At 37.0% G+C, this 15,279-nt stretch overlaps 1 protein-coding gene across 1 annotated transcript; it reads right to left on the reverse strand.

Annotated features, from left to right (window-relative positions):
• Nucleotides 1-851: 851 nt before the first annotated feature.
• LOC149005714 (auxin-responsive protein SAUR71-like) lies at nt 852-1,728 on the reverse strand. Its single transcript, XM_089169187.1, has one exon. The coding sequence runs from the start codon at nt 1,637-1,639 to the stop codon at nt 1,247-1,249; it is 393 nt and encodes a 130-aa protein (XP_089025313.1). The 5' UTR covers nt 1,640-1,728; the 3' UTR covers nt 852-1,246.
• Between the last annotated feature and the right edge of the window lie 13,551 nt (nt 1,729-15,279).

The raw sequence follows: 15,279 nt of genomic DNA on the forward strand, positions 1-15,279 counted from the left end.
TGATTCAAATATTGCATTCTTCACATAACCTATCGATTTGAAAATGACATTTTTCTAATTTTTATTTTTATTTTTATTAACTTTGATATCACTTTCTTTCTCTTTTACTTCCTTTCCTTGTTTCCTCCTTCTGTGATGTAAAGAATTCAACCATCCATGCATGGGTTTCGTGGATTTTGGATAGATATTTTATATATCCTCGTCAAATATAAGTAAAGATAGAGAAAATAATTTTCATACTAAAGCATGAGAATCACACGAAAAAAATATCAATTAATAGTAACTTAAGTTGAGATCATTGCCTCTTTCGTATATATCAAGAGCTATTCAAATTGTTCTATGTTTTTATAACTCACCATGAAATGCACATTCAAATCTACTATAAATGGTAGTAGGTTCATTGAAATTATCTTTAGAACACTTAATAAATGATGCTCTATCATAAGCTTTGTATCTTGACCTATTAATCTTTGTTTACTTGCAACCCCAACTAAAGCAATGCTTAACGTCCACCTAAATATCACCCCCGCATTATTATTAACATTAAAAGGCTTCAAATCGATTCCCTCATGCCAAACACCCCCTTGTCCCACGCATGCATGCGTACCTCTTCATATTAATTAATTAATTAAAACAACTTTGATTATTTAGTGCACAAGGGACAGGTAAGCTGCCCAACGACGATCAATTTAGCTTTAAAAGAATATATATTTTACTGGAATTACGGAAATAACCTCCATATTGTGCCGAAAAGACGGATCACTCCATTAATTTAACGCTTATTAGGGTAAAAATAAATGCGCAGATTTAGGATCCCTAAAATGCCCTCAATATTTATCCGAAAGGACAAATTACTCCGCGCCAGACAAGGTGAAGGGTATTATCGTCACAATATAAGTCAAGTCCCAGTCGAAGACGTTCGCTAGAACGAGAAACCCAACTCTGCAAGACAGCCGGAAAATTGCCGGAACATAAAATGACGGCGAATTTTAACCGGAAACCGGCGAAGCAAAAAGGAAATTAGGGTAAAACTAATAATCTAAATTTCTGTTCTTGTAGTTTTGGTCTTTACAGTAAGAGCTACACCAAAAAAGAAACAGTCTCACATAAGAAGAAGAAAAGAAAGTTGAAAACAAAAAAACTCCTGATTTCAGTAACTCTTTCTCACAGAGGGAGAGTGATATATACAGAAAGATCTGATCTCCCAAAATACAGAGAGAGAAAAGGCGAAATTGAAGAGAGAAAACTAGATGAAATCAGAAGAGAAAGAGCGGAGAAGCTCTTCAAGGTCTCTAATTTCATCTCCGTCTTTTAAAGCTTTAAGAATTCGTTCAAAGACGTAAACGCGACAGGGAATCCTAAGCACGCCTTTCTGTTCGTAACCGTATTCCTGAGCTGATCGCTTGAGTAACTCCACGAAGATCGGGTGATGCAAGAACTCGGCACTGACCACGAAACGCTCCATCTCTTCCCCGACGTACACAGGGAGATGCCCCTGAGGAACGCCTGAACGACGATCTCTGGCGATTCTGAACGATTCGTTACGGCGTGATCGAGAGACCGTTCGTGATTCTGAACGGAGAAGACTATACTGTGAGGAATCAGCCACACGAGAGAGGCGTCGGATGAGTTGCTTCATCGTTTTGCAGACAAAGAAAGCGAAGACGAAAAAGATGGAAGCAGAGAGAGTGAAGAGAGAAATGTGAGAGAGAGAGAGATAGAGAGAGAGATAGAAGGAGAGGAGTGAAGAGGCGTGATGGGCGTGAGGGAATTTAAATGTGAAAAAGAATTATTAAAAAAAAAAGAATTTGTTTGAACGGTACAGATAGGAGTACTTGGCAGGTACATAGAGAGAGAAAATCATGTTGCAGATGGTGAGGGTTTCTAAATTGTAATAATTCCACTCTCATCCTCTTCTCTCTCTCTATACCTGTGTGGTAGTTAAGAATCTAGACAGAGATAATATCTCGCGAGAATATGGATTTGTTCAGACGAGAAATTCTAGACCTTTTAGATTTTTTTTTGTTTAGATGGGCCCCTTTATTGTTAGGCTTTATTAGGCCCAACCTCAACAATTATTTTGAATTAAGAAGCAACTTTCTCGATGAATTTTTTTCTAAATTTAAGATTCTTTTTTATTTATATAAAAAAAATTCCATAAAAATTCATCCCTTCTCAGTTTTCATGTATGTTTTAGTTTTTATATTTACTATATTAGAATGATTTATATAGCATTTGTAAATACATTTTTACTAGTTAGTTAACAAGAAATGGGAATAATAATCTTTACTTTGTCAATGCAGGATTGTTAAAGTGGTAGAGAGATCCACGAGTCTTGCAGATAGCATCTCCCCTCTGAGGATGTAATCAAGGTGCGCACAATCTGGCCCGAATGATCCTCAACTTTCAACCAAAAATAAAACATTTTACTTCCAAAGAGATATCACGTGCAATGTTAACTTACATCAGTTAGCAAAAATCACAAATAAACTCTACACGCAATGGTAACTGCACTTAGTTAAAGGTGTATACTCTCTTCCTTATTTGAAGTAGTCAAGCTTTTTCTTGTATGATCCCGCGTAGTTCATTCCATTTTCTAGTGGTAAAAGATGTTTGTCAGAAGAAATATACAAAAAAACTCTTTATTAATGATACTTCTTCTAACACTCCCATTTGAAAATTATTTTTCATAACATAATGAAAGATCATAGAAGAAGGATGCAATAATAGTAATTATCTCCTTATAAAAAAATTAAAAAAATTACAAGACCCTTAATAGTAATTCACCCTTTTTGAAGTCCTAATCACCTTTTGATTGAAAAAAATAATGTGTTATCTTAATGCTTTTTGTTGAGGACGTGAAGCCACCTCTGACGATTGAGTTTGTTCGGGCCAACAAATCATAGACTCCATTGATGAGTGAAGACCCTAAGAGATAGATGATGAAGATCATGCTCTTAAAGGGTTTGAAAGCTAAAGAAAGTTTTGGCTGGAATGGTTTAGGCTTACCCCGTTCAAGCATGGTAATGAGTTTATATATTCGATTGATACCTCCAAAGACATTATGCTTCTCAGCATTTGGATGCTCATGTCATGAGATGGAGGGTTGAGATGGCTTCTGCAGCTTGAGGACTCGAGGCGCAAATAGGGGAGTCGCCTTAGCAGTTAGGGGGTTCCATCAGAGGGGAACGCACCTATCACGCCTTTCTGCCAATGTGACTGAAGCCCACGAAAAGGGGTTTAGCAAGCCACCCCAAGAGATCCTTGAGTGCACACAGATCTACCGTCTACAGTAGTGGTACTGAGCTCACTTAATATGGTCTTGCCACGTGGGACCTCTTTGCCAAGTCACGTTTTGGTGAATGATATAGGATTATTTATTTATCGGTTTGTGGGTTTTTGGTGAGACATCAACTTGAGAAAAGCCCAGGCCTAGCATGTTGCTAAGGGTTGGCCCCAAAACCTGGTTCTTTGGACCATACGAAAATGTCAATTATACTTTCCAACTACAAAACAAATGTGAGATTAACATAGAAGGTCTAAAGAAATTGATTTTGACACATTTTGTCAGTATTTAAATGTGAATCCTTTAAATTTTACAATCTCTTCCATACCCTAGAATCAAGGACTTCTTCGAAGAAGTTTCTATCTCGATTTACAATGTGATTAATTAAGGACCTCAATTTCTTAGCCTCTGAATTTTTAGATTGTATGTTTGTTTTTTCTTTAATAAGGGGGACTATGAGCAGTAGTAATTATTTGAAAAAGTTCATTGGCGAAGCTCCACTTTTTAGTTATCTAGGCTTATCTCAAATATTTGTTCCTCTTGGATTAATGATTTTGAATTTAAAATCATAAAAAATAAAAAAACAAAAACTGTTTTTGAAGCAAGCAAGCAATAAAAAGGAACAGTGTCTGGGTAGAAACCTAGTCTACTTATGTATCCGACAGCGTTGGGAAGAGGTGGCCCGGTCTTTAATTAAATTGGTCGCCCCACAGCAACTCCGAGGAGACGAGACGATTTCAGTTTCTTCTGGTACGGGTGAATACGAAACAGATGGACGGCCAGGATCGTTGTAGCTTTGTGATTCTCTCTCAGAGGACAGGGTGAGAAATTGAGAAAAGGATGTCAAAGAAACGAAAATCGAGAAAATCTAGAAAACCGAGAAAACCGAGAAAACCGAAGAGAGAGAAGAAAACAGAAAACTTAGGTAACGAAAAAAGAAGAAGGAAGGCTTCGTGATTGTCGGAGTGTCAGTGGGTACTTTTGGTTTGGTGATGTGGTGCTGGTGCTGGTGCTTTCCGTAATCAGTTTTCAGTACAATTTCCGTGATGAGTGCCAGGCTCACTCACTACCTTCCAGACCACCTTCTCCTTCCTTCCTTACCCTTTGTTTTTACTCTTTTCTTTTTCTTTTTTTTTTGGGTTGCCATTTGCCAATCCCGGTTTCCAAGGCATTGCCATGACTAATCCGGTGTTCGACCCAGGTCGCACACCTGTTTGTAGTAGGTGAGTCTCCCAGCGGAGATTTTTTGCATCCACAAGGTTTTGATACCGGAACCTTGCTTAAGCGGATCAAGCTGCTTATCACTTGGACCAACCCCTGTTGGTTTTTACTAAGGGTGTAAACGGACCAGATTTGGATCGGATAGTGGTATATCCATATCCACATCCTATTATATTCAGACGAATTATCCTTCAAATGGACATTAATATAGATTTGAATACAAATTTTCGACTATCTATTTAAATCTTTACCTTTTTATTTGTGAGATCTAGGTTTAAAATTTTAGAATTTAACAACTTTGGTAGCTAATAAATTAATAGAAAATATAAAAAAATAGTCATATATCATAGGTAAAATTTATAAAAATAAGAATAATATATCTAAATAAGTAACTTAATCAGATAATTTTATCGGACCAACTAATATTCGGTAAGAAAGGGTATACCATATCGGTATCCTATTAATAATCGGATTGATTCGGATAACCCTAAACGAATGCGAATGCGAATTTGAAAGCGGATTCAGTTATCCATTTACACCCCTAGTTTTTACTCTTTTCTTTTAACCTCAAGCGACTTTAGCTCAATCAAATGACATGTGGAAGAAAACACATTTGATAAATTTTAAAAAGATTAGATGGGATTTGATAAAGTAAAACAGCTATACTTATACTCAGTTTTTATATATATTTTTTTTAACTTCTGTATTTTTTTCTATACATGTGGTATAATGGTGACATTTTACACCTGGCTCTATAATTAGGGTTTATATAGGATAATTTCTATGTGCCATCCTATGATAGATAGTGTAGTCCGGATGCAGGCTATCAATACCCATGGGTAAATGACAATGGAATCTAGGGTTTTGAACAAGATCCAACCCAACCCAACCCAACCCGTGAAAGTTGAAACCAAGTAATGCTGGTGAATCAGAATATTAAACACCCACCATGTGATTTGTACGAGAAAGAATATTCTTTTTGTGGGAACATTATTATATCGCTGCGGTTCCTAGGAAGAATATTTCTCCAGAATAATTGTTTTTGTGATCCGGAATTTCAGCTTTAAACCGGGGTTTGACACCGAGTCCACAATCCAGATTCCATCACAGCCAATATTTGTAAGTCACATTTCACTTTCCTCATAGAAACCCAAGCCTTTTCAATTTTTGTGATATCTTTCATTAATTAGATTTGGCTTCAATCTCACTCAACCCAAATTGAACTTAAATTTCCCAACCAATCCAAGACATTTGACCCAATTCTGTCTGGTTATATTTGGTTTTAAGCTTTTAAAAGATATATCTTTGATCAACCAAACCCAAACCCATTGTTATCCTTGTCTCTAACTCAACATTGACACCTACCTTAAATGAGAATTCAATTAATATGGATTAATATTTCTTCTCTATCATTACTCTTATTAAATCTCTCACCACATATTTAGATAGGGTCTTCTCCACTCTCTTAAATGAACAGTTGGAGCATTGATATACTATTAGAACTCATAACAATAGGATTACGTGGATATGCTTTTGACACAGTGGTGATAACCTCCCATGTAAAGACATTAAGACTAAAGAGGTCTTGGGTTTAAAATCTTCCAGTCAAAATGTTATTGGGTTTGTTTTGATTTGAGGAAATATTAGAACCAAACATACAACTCACAACTCGAAACCCAAATGCCACAACTCGAAAGCCAAATTTGACACCAAAGACTATACAATACCCTAATCAGAAATCAACAATAACCCAAAATTCCATCAAGAAAATCATATTTTCTTTTGCCTTATATTTATATAAATGCATATCAAATATACATTGAACCGGAACCGAAACTGATCATTTTAATTAATTATGCAAATCCAAAATCAAATTGAAATCGATTTGAAATTAATTCTTTTTCCTATATTTGTATTTGGTTTTTATTTCAGTTTACCTAGTTCAAAACCAAATCAACCCGAACTGGTTCAATTGACAACCCTACCGGCCCAAGGTCAAAATATCCTTATTACGGAATTTTATTTCTGATTTTTCCTTTTTTTCTGAGTTTGGTTTAAAGGCGGGAATCACGGAGAATAAAGTGAGACAAAGGTACGTTGAAGTCATTTTCCCACAAAACCAGCTTTGGTAACCGTAATGGCAAGTGGGTCCTTGTCCACGTGAGGCGTGCTGCATGGTTTACATTGGCCAAAAACCCCGTATGAACATATTTGCATGCCAGGGGTGTTTGCATTCCTCGGCATGTCCATATGTTGGAACAAATCCAAATCACTTTTCATTCTTGTCTTTTCAAAGGAAAAAGAGGGCTATTTTCTTTCGGGTCATCTTCAAAGCATTTGGCTAATTGCGCAACACTAAGCTGCCTACTGGGTCCAGATGTAAACGTATGGTTGAGATCGAATATCAATCATACGCTTTGTTTTTTTCTTTTTAGGGTTTCAGTAGTTAAAAAAAAAACAAAAACGGGTACCACCAGAATTGATCTGGACCACAAGCAACTTGTACTGCGCATTAATTGCGCAGCACTGAAGCTCAACCCATCATCAAACCAGTCACTGAAGACTGTGGTGTTAGGATGAAATTCGAGGAACAATTGCACAATAAGGAAAAAAAGGGTTAAACACAAAACATGCAAGATTTTACATGAGAAACCCTGAAAGAAAAAATAAATAAAATTCCTGGTTGCCAAATAGTCCACTAATTTCAACAATCTCGAAAATCAGTTACAACAGAAGAGAGTGCATGCCCTTATCCATGAGCTCCATTCCTTGCAGGAGGCTGCTTCTTCCTGCCATCCCCTGTAGTCACGCAGAATCAAGCCCACATACATAATATAGATGTCCTATTTCCTAGACTAGGGGGTAGAAAAAAGGGGCATAGAAGAATAGAGGTTTACTTCCAAGTCTTGGATTTATTGTTTGTAGATAGAAAACTCCACCAATTGTGTCAGAAGTACATTTACAAAAATCTATGTAAACCATAAAAATGATACATATTAGTTAATTATGTGACCCACATAGGATGAAAAAAGTCCACAAGCCAAATATTTGGGCCCCTTAAATAAGCTTATCTCACCAATTAATATTATTCATATGTTTGGATTAATCAACACTTTTTAACCTTGGAAGAAAAATGGTCAACATTTGTGAACTGTTGAAACCTGTTAATCTAATGTAGTAGGATTATATACTCATGACAATAGTCAATAAAATGGTTCCTTATCCATCCAACAATGAGAAATTATTAGAAAAATATAGATGAACAGAGAAGTGAGCTATATGATTGAGATGGCCTGCCAATTTAATTTTGTCTATGTGATCCAAATATGTACTACTTATTAAAAAAGAAAAGAAAAAGAAAGCAAATGTTTGATATCTATTAAGAAATCATTTGCATGATAACAATAATATTCTTATATTAAACTTCTTTTCTATGGTTCTATTACTTTCACTTGAAATAGTGAAGGATTGGTTTTATTCCTCAAGTTAGCTGAGTGAATCACTTCTGCAAGAGATTTATGCGTCTCTTGAAGTAATGCACCTTTTAGCAGCGAAAAAACAACCAATGAAGGCTCATCGAATGACCTTCTCAATGTGGATGAAAAAGAGGAAGAAACAACGTATAAGTTATAACGACCTATTCTAATTTTAGTTTATTTAAGTCTTTTGCGTATTCATACAACTAAGAACTCTTTCTGTCGAATATTCTAAGATTCTTAAAGTGGAATATCGAACACGGTAGCTAAACCATAGACCCACATTGTTTTGTTTGAATAATCGATATTTTCATTTGCTTAAGAAGATCTCTTCATCTATTATGTTCAAGTTTGGATTGGACCATTTACTATATTCTGAAGACTCTTGATTTGAACCTTATGCTTAAAAAATTCTTTCAAATATTTTACAAGTTATTACAACATGTTTGTTATCCAAGAACTGGTGGATATGTCAATATTTAGCAAACTGTGGTCAAAGTTGCAAATAAAGAAATGAAGAAAAAGAGAAGAAATAAAATATATATAGAAAGAATCACTTAGTGGGTTTGGCTTACAAAACAATAGTTAAAGCAGATTTTTGACTAAGGAAGGAATATGTGATGTACAAATAGTGATTTTAAAATACTGTTCAACCAATCCTCCCTGAACTTTTGAATTGTCAATAAAAGCAAACAATCAAGAGATCAACTCGAGTCAGATGTGATATGGTCAAGCAGCTTTATTGGAATATTTTACCAATAATTTCATTTATCTTTTATGAACCATAAGTGATGATCACTTTCTTTTTCATTTAGTAATGATCTCCTTGTCATACACTTTAAGTATAGTCTAGTAGCTTTTTAAAGTATCCACACAAGGTACACAAGGATAAGGGCACTTTTCTAACCACACCCACCACCACTTAGTTGTTGGAAAATTTGTAGATGTCCCTTTTAGTCTTCTTTTATATTCAACTTGATAGAAGACCTGCATATGGGTTTTGGATGTATAACTTATTAGTTATCAATCAATCAGTCACCAAAAATTGGAGGCTCATAAGCCTAGGAGATAGGAGGGGAGAGAGAGAGAGAGAGGTGTCGACAAATGGAAATTCGAACATAAGACTTTTTTAAACTTACTGTCTTCAGGGGCGAAGCTACCCCAAGGTCAAGGGGGTTCATGAACCCCTCCCTTGATTTTTTTTGAAATTTGTTCAGAAGACCTGTATGGCTTTCTTTCTATGCGTGAATTCTTATTTCGACATTTTGATTTTTTTTGCATTTTTCTTGTAGAAATTCATTTTTTCTTCGTTTACCATTGGGACCCTTAACAACCATTTGCTTCACAACTTAAGATTCTTGTGTCTTAGCCCACTTCACCCTCTTCTAATAAAGCACAAAACTTCTCAACCCTCATTGCCCTTTGGGCTCTGTGACGGTACTATAGTAATATCACCTACTACCCCCCAACAACCACTACATAAAGACGCCTACCAAAGCTTGCAACAAGCTATTGTTGAATTCACACCTACAATTTCAACCAAACCATTACAAGAGTCACCAACTCTTATTCGTTAGGATCCTTTTTTACTAGGCAAAATCAAACTTAATGTGTATGGCTCTTCTTATTCATATTCTCACCGCTTAGGCATTGGTGGAGTAGCTAGAGACCTAATCACTAGGTGATCTTCACTTTTGGATAGGGAACAGGGTGCCAAGACTCTTTAATTACCGAAGTTCAAGTCATTTGAAGAGGACTCTCTTTAGCACTCGACTTTTAGATCTCCCGTGTCTATGTTGAGAGTGACATCCAAGCTCTTGTGACTTTTATCACCGACTAATCGTCTCACCATAGCTAAAAAATCTCCCATTTAGTCCATAACATCCTCTTGTTGGCCACATATTTCTCTGAATGCTCATTTTCTCATGTACTTCAAGAAGCAAACTTCCCAATTGACGAACTGGCTAAATACACAGCTCTAACCTAAGATTGGTTTGTCTATCATCATTCCCCACCCCACCCCCCTTTTTATCATGGATTTTGCTTTTTTGTTTCCTTAGATGTAAACTCCCCCTGGGTTATCTTCGAAAGCAAAAAAATTTACTTTTCCATAAAAATAAATTTTTTTTTCTTTATTTTCATATATGAAATGTCAGTATTTTACCCTCTTTCTATATGATTTCAGCTCTCTAATGTTAAATCTTGATTCCGTCCTTAGTTACCTCTACCCGAAAAATTGTCCTAATGTACCCAAAACACATCTACAAGGTTTATCTAATTGAAATACACTATGATGCAATTTTTGCAGAGAATCCTTCAGAAGAAAAAAAATGATAGAAAATCATTTTCCAAAAACAAAGTCGAAAGAAGAAACTTCCTTGAAGGTGAGTGAGTTGTAAATATGTAATTATCCTGGTTGAAGTCCGAATTTGGACGTACGGTTCTCGTCCTCGAGAAAGCGAAATCCAATCCAACGGTCCCCCACATGTCATCATCGTGATGCAGCCCTGGGCCCACCCAACCCAGTACAAGGTTTCAAAGCGGAGGTGAAGAAATCAATACGCGCAAGATAGCAAATAATCTGCGACCATGACTAAAATGAGCAAGCTTTCTGGAAAGATCTTTTATTTTTATCTTTATTATGAAATTTGTCGGGTCCCGCAACTTTTAAAGGCGTTACGGAATTACGAGTCATCGACGCTTAACGAGTACGGACAATCTTTGCTTCAGTGGACCCCGCTTGAGGAAAACCAGAAACTTTAAATTTGAATATTAAAGGGTGTGCCCTCTTCGCCCTTCCATTAATTAATGGTGTTTGCCCTGCCCTGCCCTGCCTGGACGGATCGGATCCTTTGACTCCACTGGCATTTTGGACATTTTAGACCTTTCCATTCTGTGAAGTGTGAGGTTTATGGTAGGCAACGGCGCACGGAAACAAAGCCACCGACCAAGAACTTAAGAGAAAAAGTATGACGTGTTATTCCAAAAATGACTTTAATCAAAGGTATGAGACCTCAGTGGGGCCCACTACAGTGTTGTCGCTGAGGCGTGGATCTGGCGCCTCTCAGTTTCCTTGGCTGGCTCCTGCCTGCCTGTGACGGTTTTATGTCGTTTAAAAGCAGCAGCGGAAATTCCAAGCTTGTCTTTCCAGCGCAACGTTTTTCTTGTGGACCGTGCTCGTCGTATGTTCTCTGTTGTAATTCCGTATGTACCCTCACAGTACAACCTTTTTCCCTTTTAATTGTCTTCTGTGGTCCAAGCTTAGGCGATGAGACTTTGTGTGGTACCACAAGTAGCTCCTAAGTGTTCTTTCTTTATCGAGTCCGGGTCATCTTCCCATTGATTATTGACCACAAATTATACGGGCGGGCCTACAGGATTAAGGTTATGAGTATTTTTTAAAGTTTTATTAATTTTTACTTGTGGGCCTACATAATTTGTGATTGTAAAGCTGTCAGAAAAACACTCTGTGCTCCTTATCAAGGGAGGCCGCGGACACGCGGGCAACAACAGACATGTGCACATTAACCAACGGCAACAATTAAAAGTTAAAAACTAAACGCAAACACCCGAAAACACAACCACAAAGGACAAAACACAAAAAGGCAACACCCCAACGAAAAAACAACCCAGCGGGCCCTGCCGAACCACGCATACCACCGGCACGGGGTACCAACCTTGATCCAACACACCGCCATACAGGGAACGATCAAGAAAGATAGTGAAAGACCGCGATCAAGAACCGACAACGACGAACCAAAAGAGTGAATCACAACGGACGCTAAGAAAGCGAGATGGATACACCAGCAAAATCAACAACGAACAAAGCAAAGATGAAGAAACCAAGAGCGGAACACCGAAAAGCGAAGAACCTAAATGCAAAACACGGAAAAAGAGAGAACCGAAAGACAAACGAGGAAGAAAAAGGAAGATGGCACCACAGGGGGCGAAGGAGGAACGAAGAAGAAAAGAAAATGAGCAAAGGAAACATGGGGCAAGAGGGATCACGAAAACCAAAAGGGTAGACAAAAAAGAACCAAGAAGAGATTAGGAAGAGGACTAGGTAGAATGGAACGGGAGGACGGCAATGGGGACATGTTTACGTTGGGAAGACGGCGAAAGATTGAGAGGAGACGGCCAGGAAGGTGCATTGGGGGGATTGAAAGAGTTTACAGACGGAATTTTGCCATTTTCCTCGTTAGATTATTAAAAAACACGTGTCAATTTTCTATGCACTTTGCTGACGATGCCCGCGCAGGCGCCAACAATATCCCTTATCAAGGGAGTTGATCCACATTCTCTTTTACCAGGGGCATACCTACCCATGTCACCAACAAAGTCAAGGGAAATAAAATTAATGGAAATGAATGGTTGCAATTGAGGGTGGCTTTTGTCTCTCTATGAAACATGCATGCAGATAATTTTGGAGGACCTTTTTGTCCACCGTTCGATAACACTTGTAGGGTTATAACAAGAATAGGTTGAGTAAGTCTTTTTAAATTTCAATCTTATTCACACTAAAGGGTGGTTCAATTGGTAATCTCAGTACTTCTTATTAATAAGACTAGGGTTCCAAGTCTTGTTGTGGTATTTGTAATAGCCCCCTTCCCCTATTATAAAAATCTATCGATTCTTAAAATTAAATCTTATTCTAGAATACTCTTAACTAAGTCTAATCGTTCCTTAATCCTGATTTAGAGTCTGAAATTCTTATCCGTAACCTCAAACTCTAACAGATAAAGCCAAGATGAGTTGGCCTTGTTTGTGTCCCTAACTGGCTGCCTAATTCCCCCTGTTCTTGATGCTAACTCCTAATAAATTTGACTTAAAAGATCAATTGTTTGAACCTAGAAGAAAACACAATTGAAGACAACACCAACCCTAAAATAAAGTACCTCTTTGACAATGATTCTTTTTTCAATCTTTGCAAGTGAATTTCTTTTTCATTAGAGTCAAAGCAAAAAATTAGGGACATGTTAGGTGGGACAAACACTAATCTAGACTCGCCCCCCTTGACCCTGATACGGAATAAAATATTTTGATCCAAACTTGCTCTCAGGGCCAAAGTTTTGAATTGAGTCCCTGGTTGAGCTTAGGGCAAATAGGGTGAACCATAACCACCAATGTCAAACTTGTACCACAAGCACTTCTAGTTATAAAACACATTTTCCTCACCTAACCTACATATGTGCTGAAAAAAAGGTTAATCTATAAATGACATTTAGTAAACTTGTTCTTCAACACAGTTTTAAAAGGCAAGTACATGTAGGAAATGGAGAGTTTCAAATGTTTCATTTTTATCTTTTTTGTTAGAAATTTTCAGGAAAAAACATTTTATCTAGAGTTAGTTTTTCAACTAAAAACCATGTTGATCGAAACTCGATGGAACAAGATTTTCAGTGTTCAAAATTATGCTTCTGGCACAAAAGTGAGACTGAACTATTTCTTTCTTGTGTCAAGATGCTAGAAATAAAATGACTAGTAAATCATTAGGAAGTTTCTCTTTGTTCAAAAGTATATGTGGTCTTTGTTTTGAAAACTTTGTGTGGCAAATAATCTTCTATCAATTTTAATGAATGTTTACCATGAATAGTTGACAAATCAATACATATAAATCCTATATAAGTTTAGCTTCATAGTTGAAATCAACATTCACAATTAATAATTAATCAATCAAGGGATTTGACGAGCTCATAACCAACGGGGGTTGGTCCAAGTGGTAAGCAGTTTGGTCCGTTTAAGCAAGGTTCCGGCATCGAATCCTTGAAGATACAAAAAATCCTTGCTGGGAGACTCACCTCACCACAGTCAGGTGTGCGACACGGATCGAACACCGATTTATATAAACCGGTTTTGACAAACCAAAAAAAAAAAAAAAAAACAAAGTTTATCATTACCAAGAAATGAGGAAACATTTTATTTTCCTTATGGTACTTAATTTTTATTTTTATTTTTTTTCATTTTTTTCTCAATCCATCCTCCATAAAATATTAATCGCCACAATTTTCTAAGTGATCTTCTAGTCAAAAGACCCATTTTATGATATCTGGGTCAAGCTATCGGTATAGGATTCCTTTGACCAAGCAAGACTTTTTTTTTTTTTTTGGTCATTATTATTGACTATAAGCAAATTATTTGCTATAATATATACTTTGGATTCTACTTTCCTTGGTAGAATATTGTGAAAATAAAATGATCAAAAATCAAGAAAAATATAGAATACTAAAGAGATCTAACGACGGAGTTCGATCTTATCAAGGCTTACGTCTCTGAGGCTCATGTACGGATCCAAATGCATTGTAGGAGAAAATACAAATATGGAACTATGGATCTCATATCGGAGACTCTAAAATGCATACCATAAGTGTAAGATTACGAGTACATTTCAGGAAATCACGTCACTAGGTAGGGAGCATAGAAGCTCTAACTGCTCACAACGATAATTAGAAAACAACACATACACCTAATTCAGCACAAATGGAAAATGCACCGGTTCAATTTAGCATGAGCTAGGTGAACCAAGTGTCCCTTCAATCAAATAACTTGTAATCTAGTAGGCAAATTTACAAATTCGTCCCTCACAAGTACTTCAGATTCCACTTGTATATTTTAGAATGTCAAATCGAAGTTTGTTATACCAACTTCAACCCTATAGTTTGAAGAGTTTGCACTGTCTAGCTTATTAGGTAGGTAAATACACATTGAAAATGTAGCTACAGACACATGGGGTGATGGGGAGGTGAATTACTTGGAAGCAGCGCTGCTTTGAGCAGTTCGTCGTCGAGATGCATTTTGAGCTCAAAAGTGCATCTCGACCACTGAATCAAATGTAAATTCAATGGTCGAGATGCAATTTGAAGTCTAAAATGCATCTTGATCGACACTCTTGGGAGCGGCGCAGCTCTCTAGTATAATCCAATGGGAGACATTAAGATTCTGCCAAAAAACAAGAAAAAAGGGAGACATTCAGGATGACGTTTGGAAAACCAGGGAAGTTTTTGTAATAAAAAACTGAAAAAAGGGAGACATTCAGGAAGACGTTTGGAAAACCAGGGAAGTTTTTGTAATAAAAAACTTTAAGGCTGGTAGACATAATAATGTATAACTCTAGGGGGGGAGTTGCACAGATGATTTCATTTATTTTGTACGAATTTGTTAAAGTCAGAAATGGTGCTTGCGAGTTGCGACTTTGAAATTGTGTTTCGCCTTTCGGGCCGTACCGTCTGATACGGTCGTTTTCTGTCGTGCTAGGGAAGGCGAAATCTGAGCCCCAGGCCAACATGTCTTCCGCGCCGC

This window comes from Hakea prostrata, chromosome 9, assembly GCF_041222555.1.
Source record: "Hakea prostrata isolate BN-2017 chromosome 9, UWA_Hpros_2, whole genome shotgun sequence".
NCBI classification, from domain to species: Eukaryota; Viridiplantae; Streptophyta; class Magnoliopsida; order Proteales; family Proteaceae; genus Hakea; species Hakea prostrata.

Excerpts from the sequence above, each read along its gene's own strand:
- LOC149005714 (XM_089169187.1), bottom strand. The coding sequence starts at position 1,639 with ATGAAGCAACTCATCCGACGCCTCTCTCGTGTGGCTGATTCCTCACAG.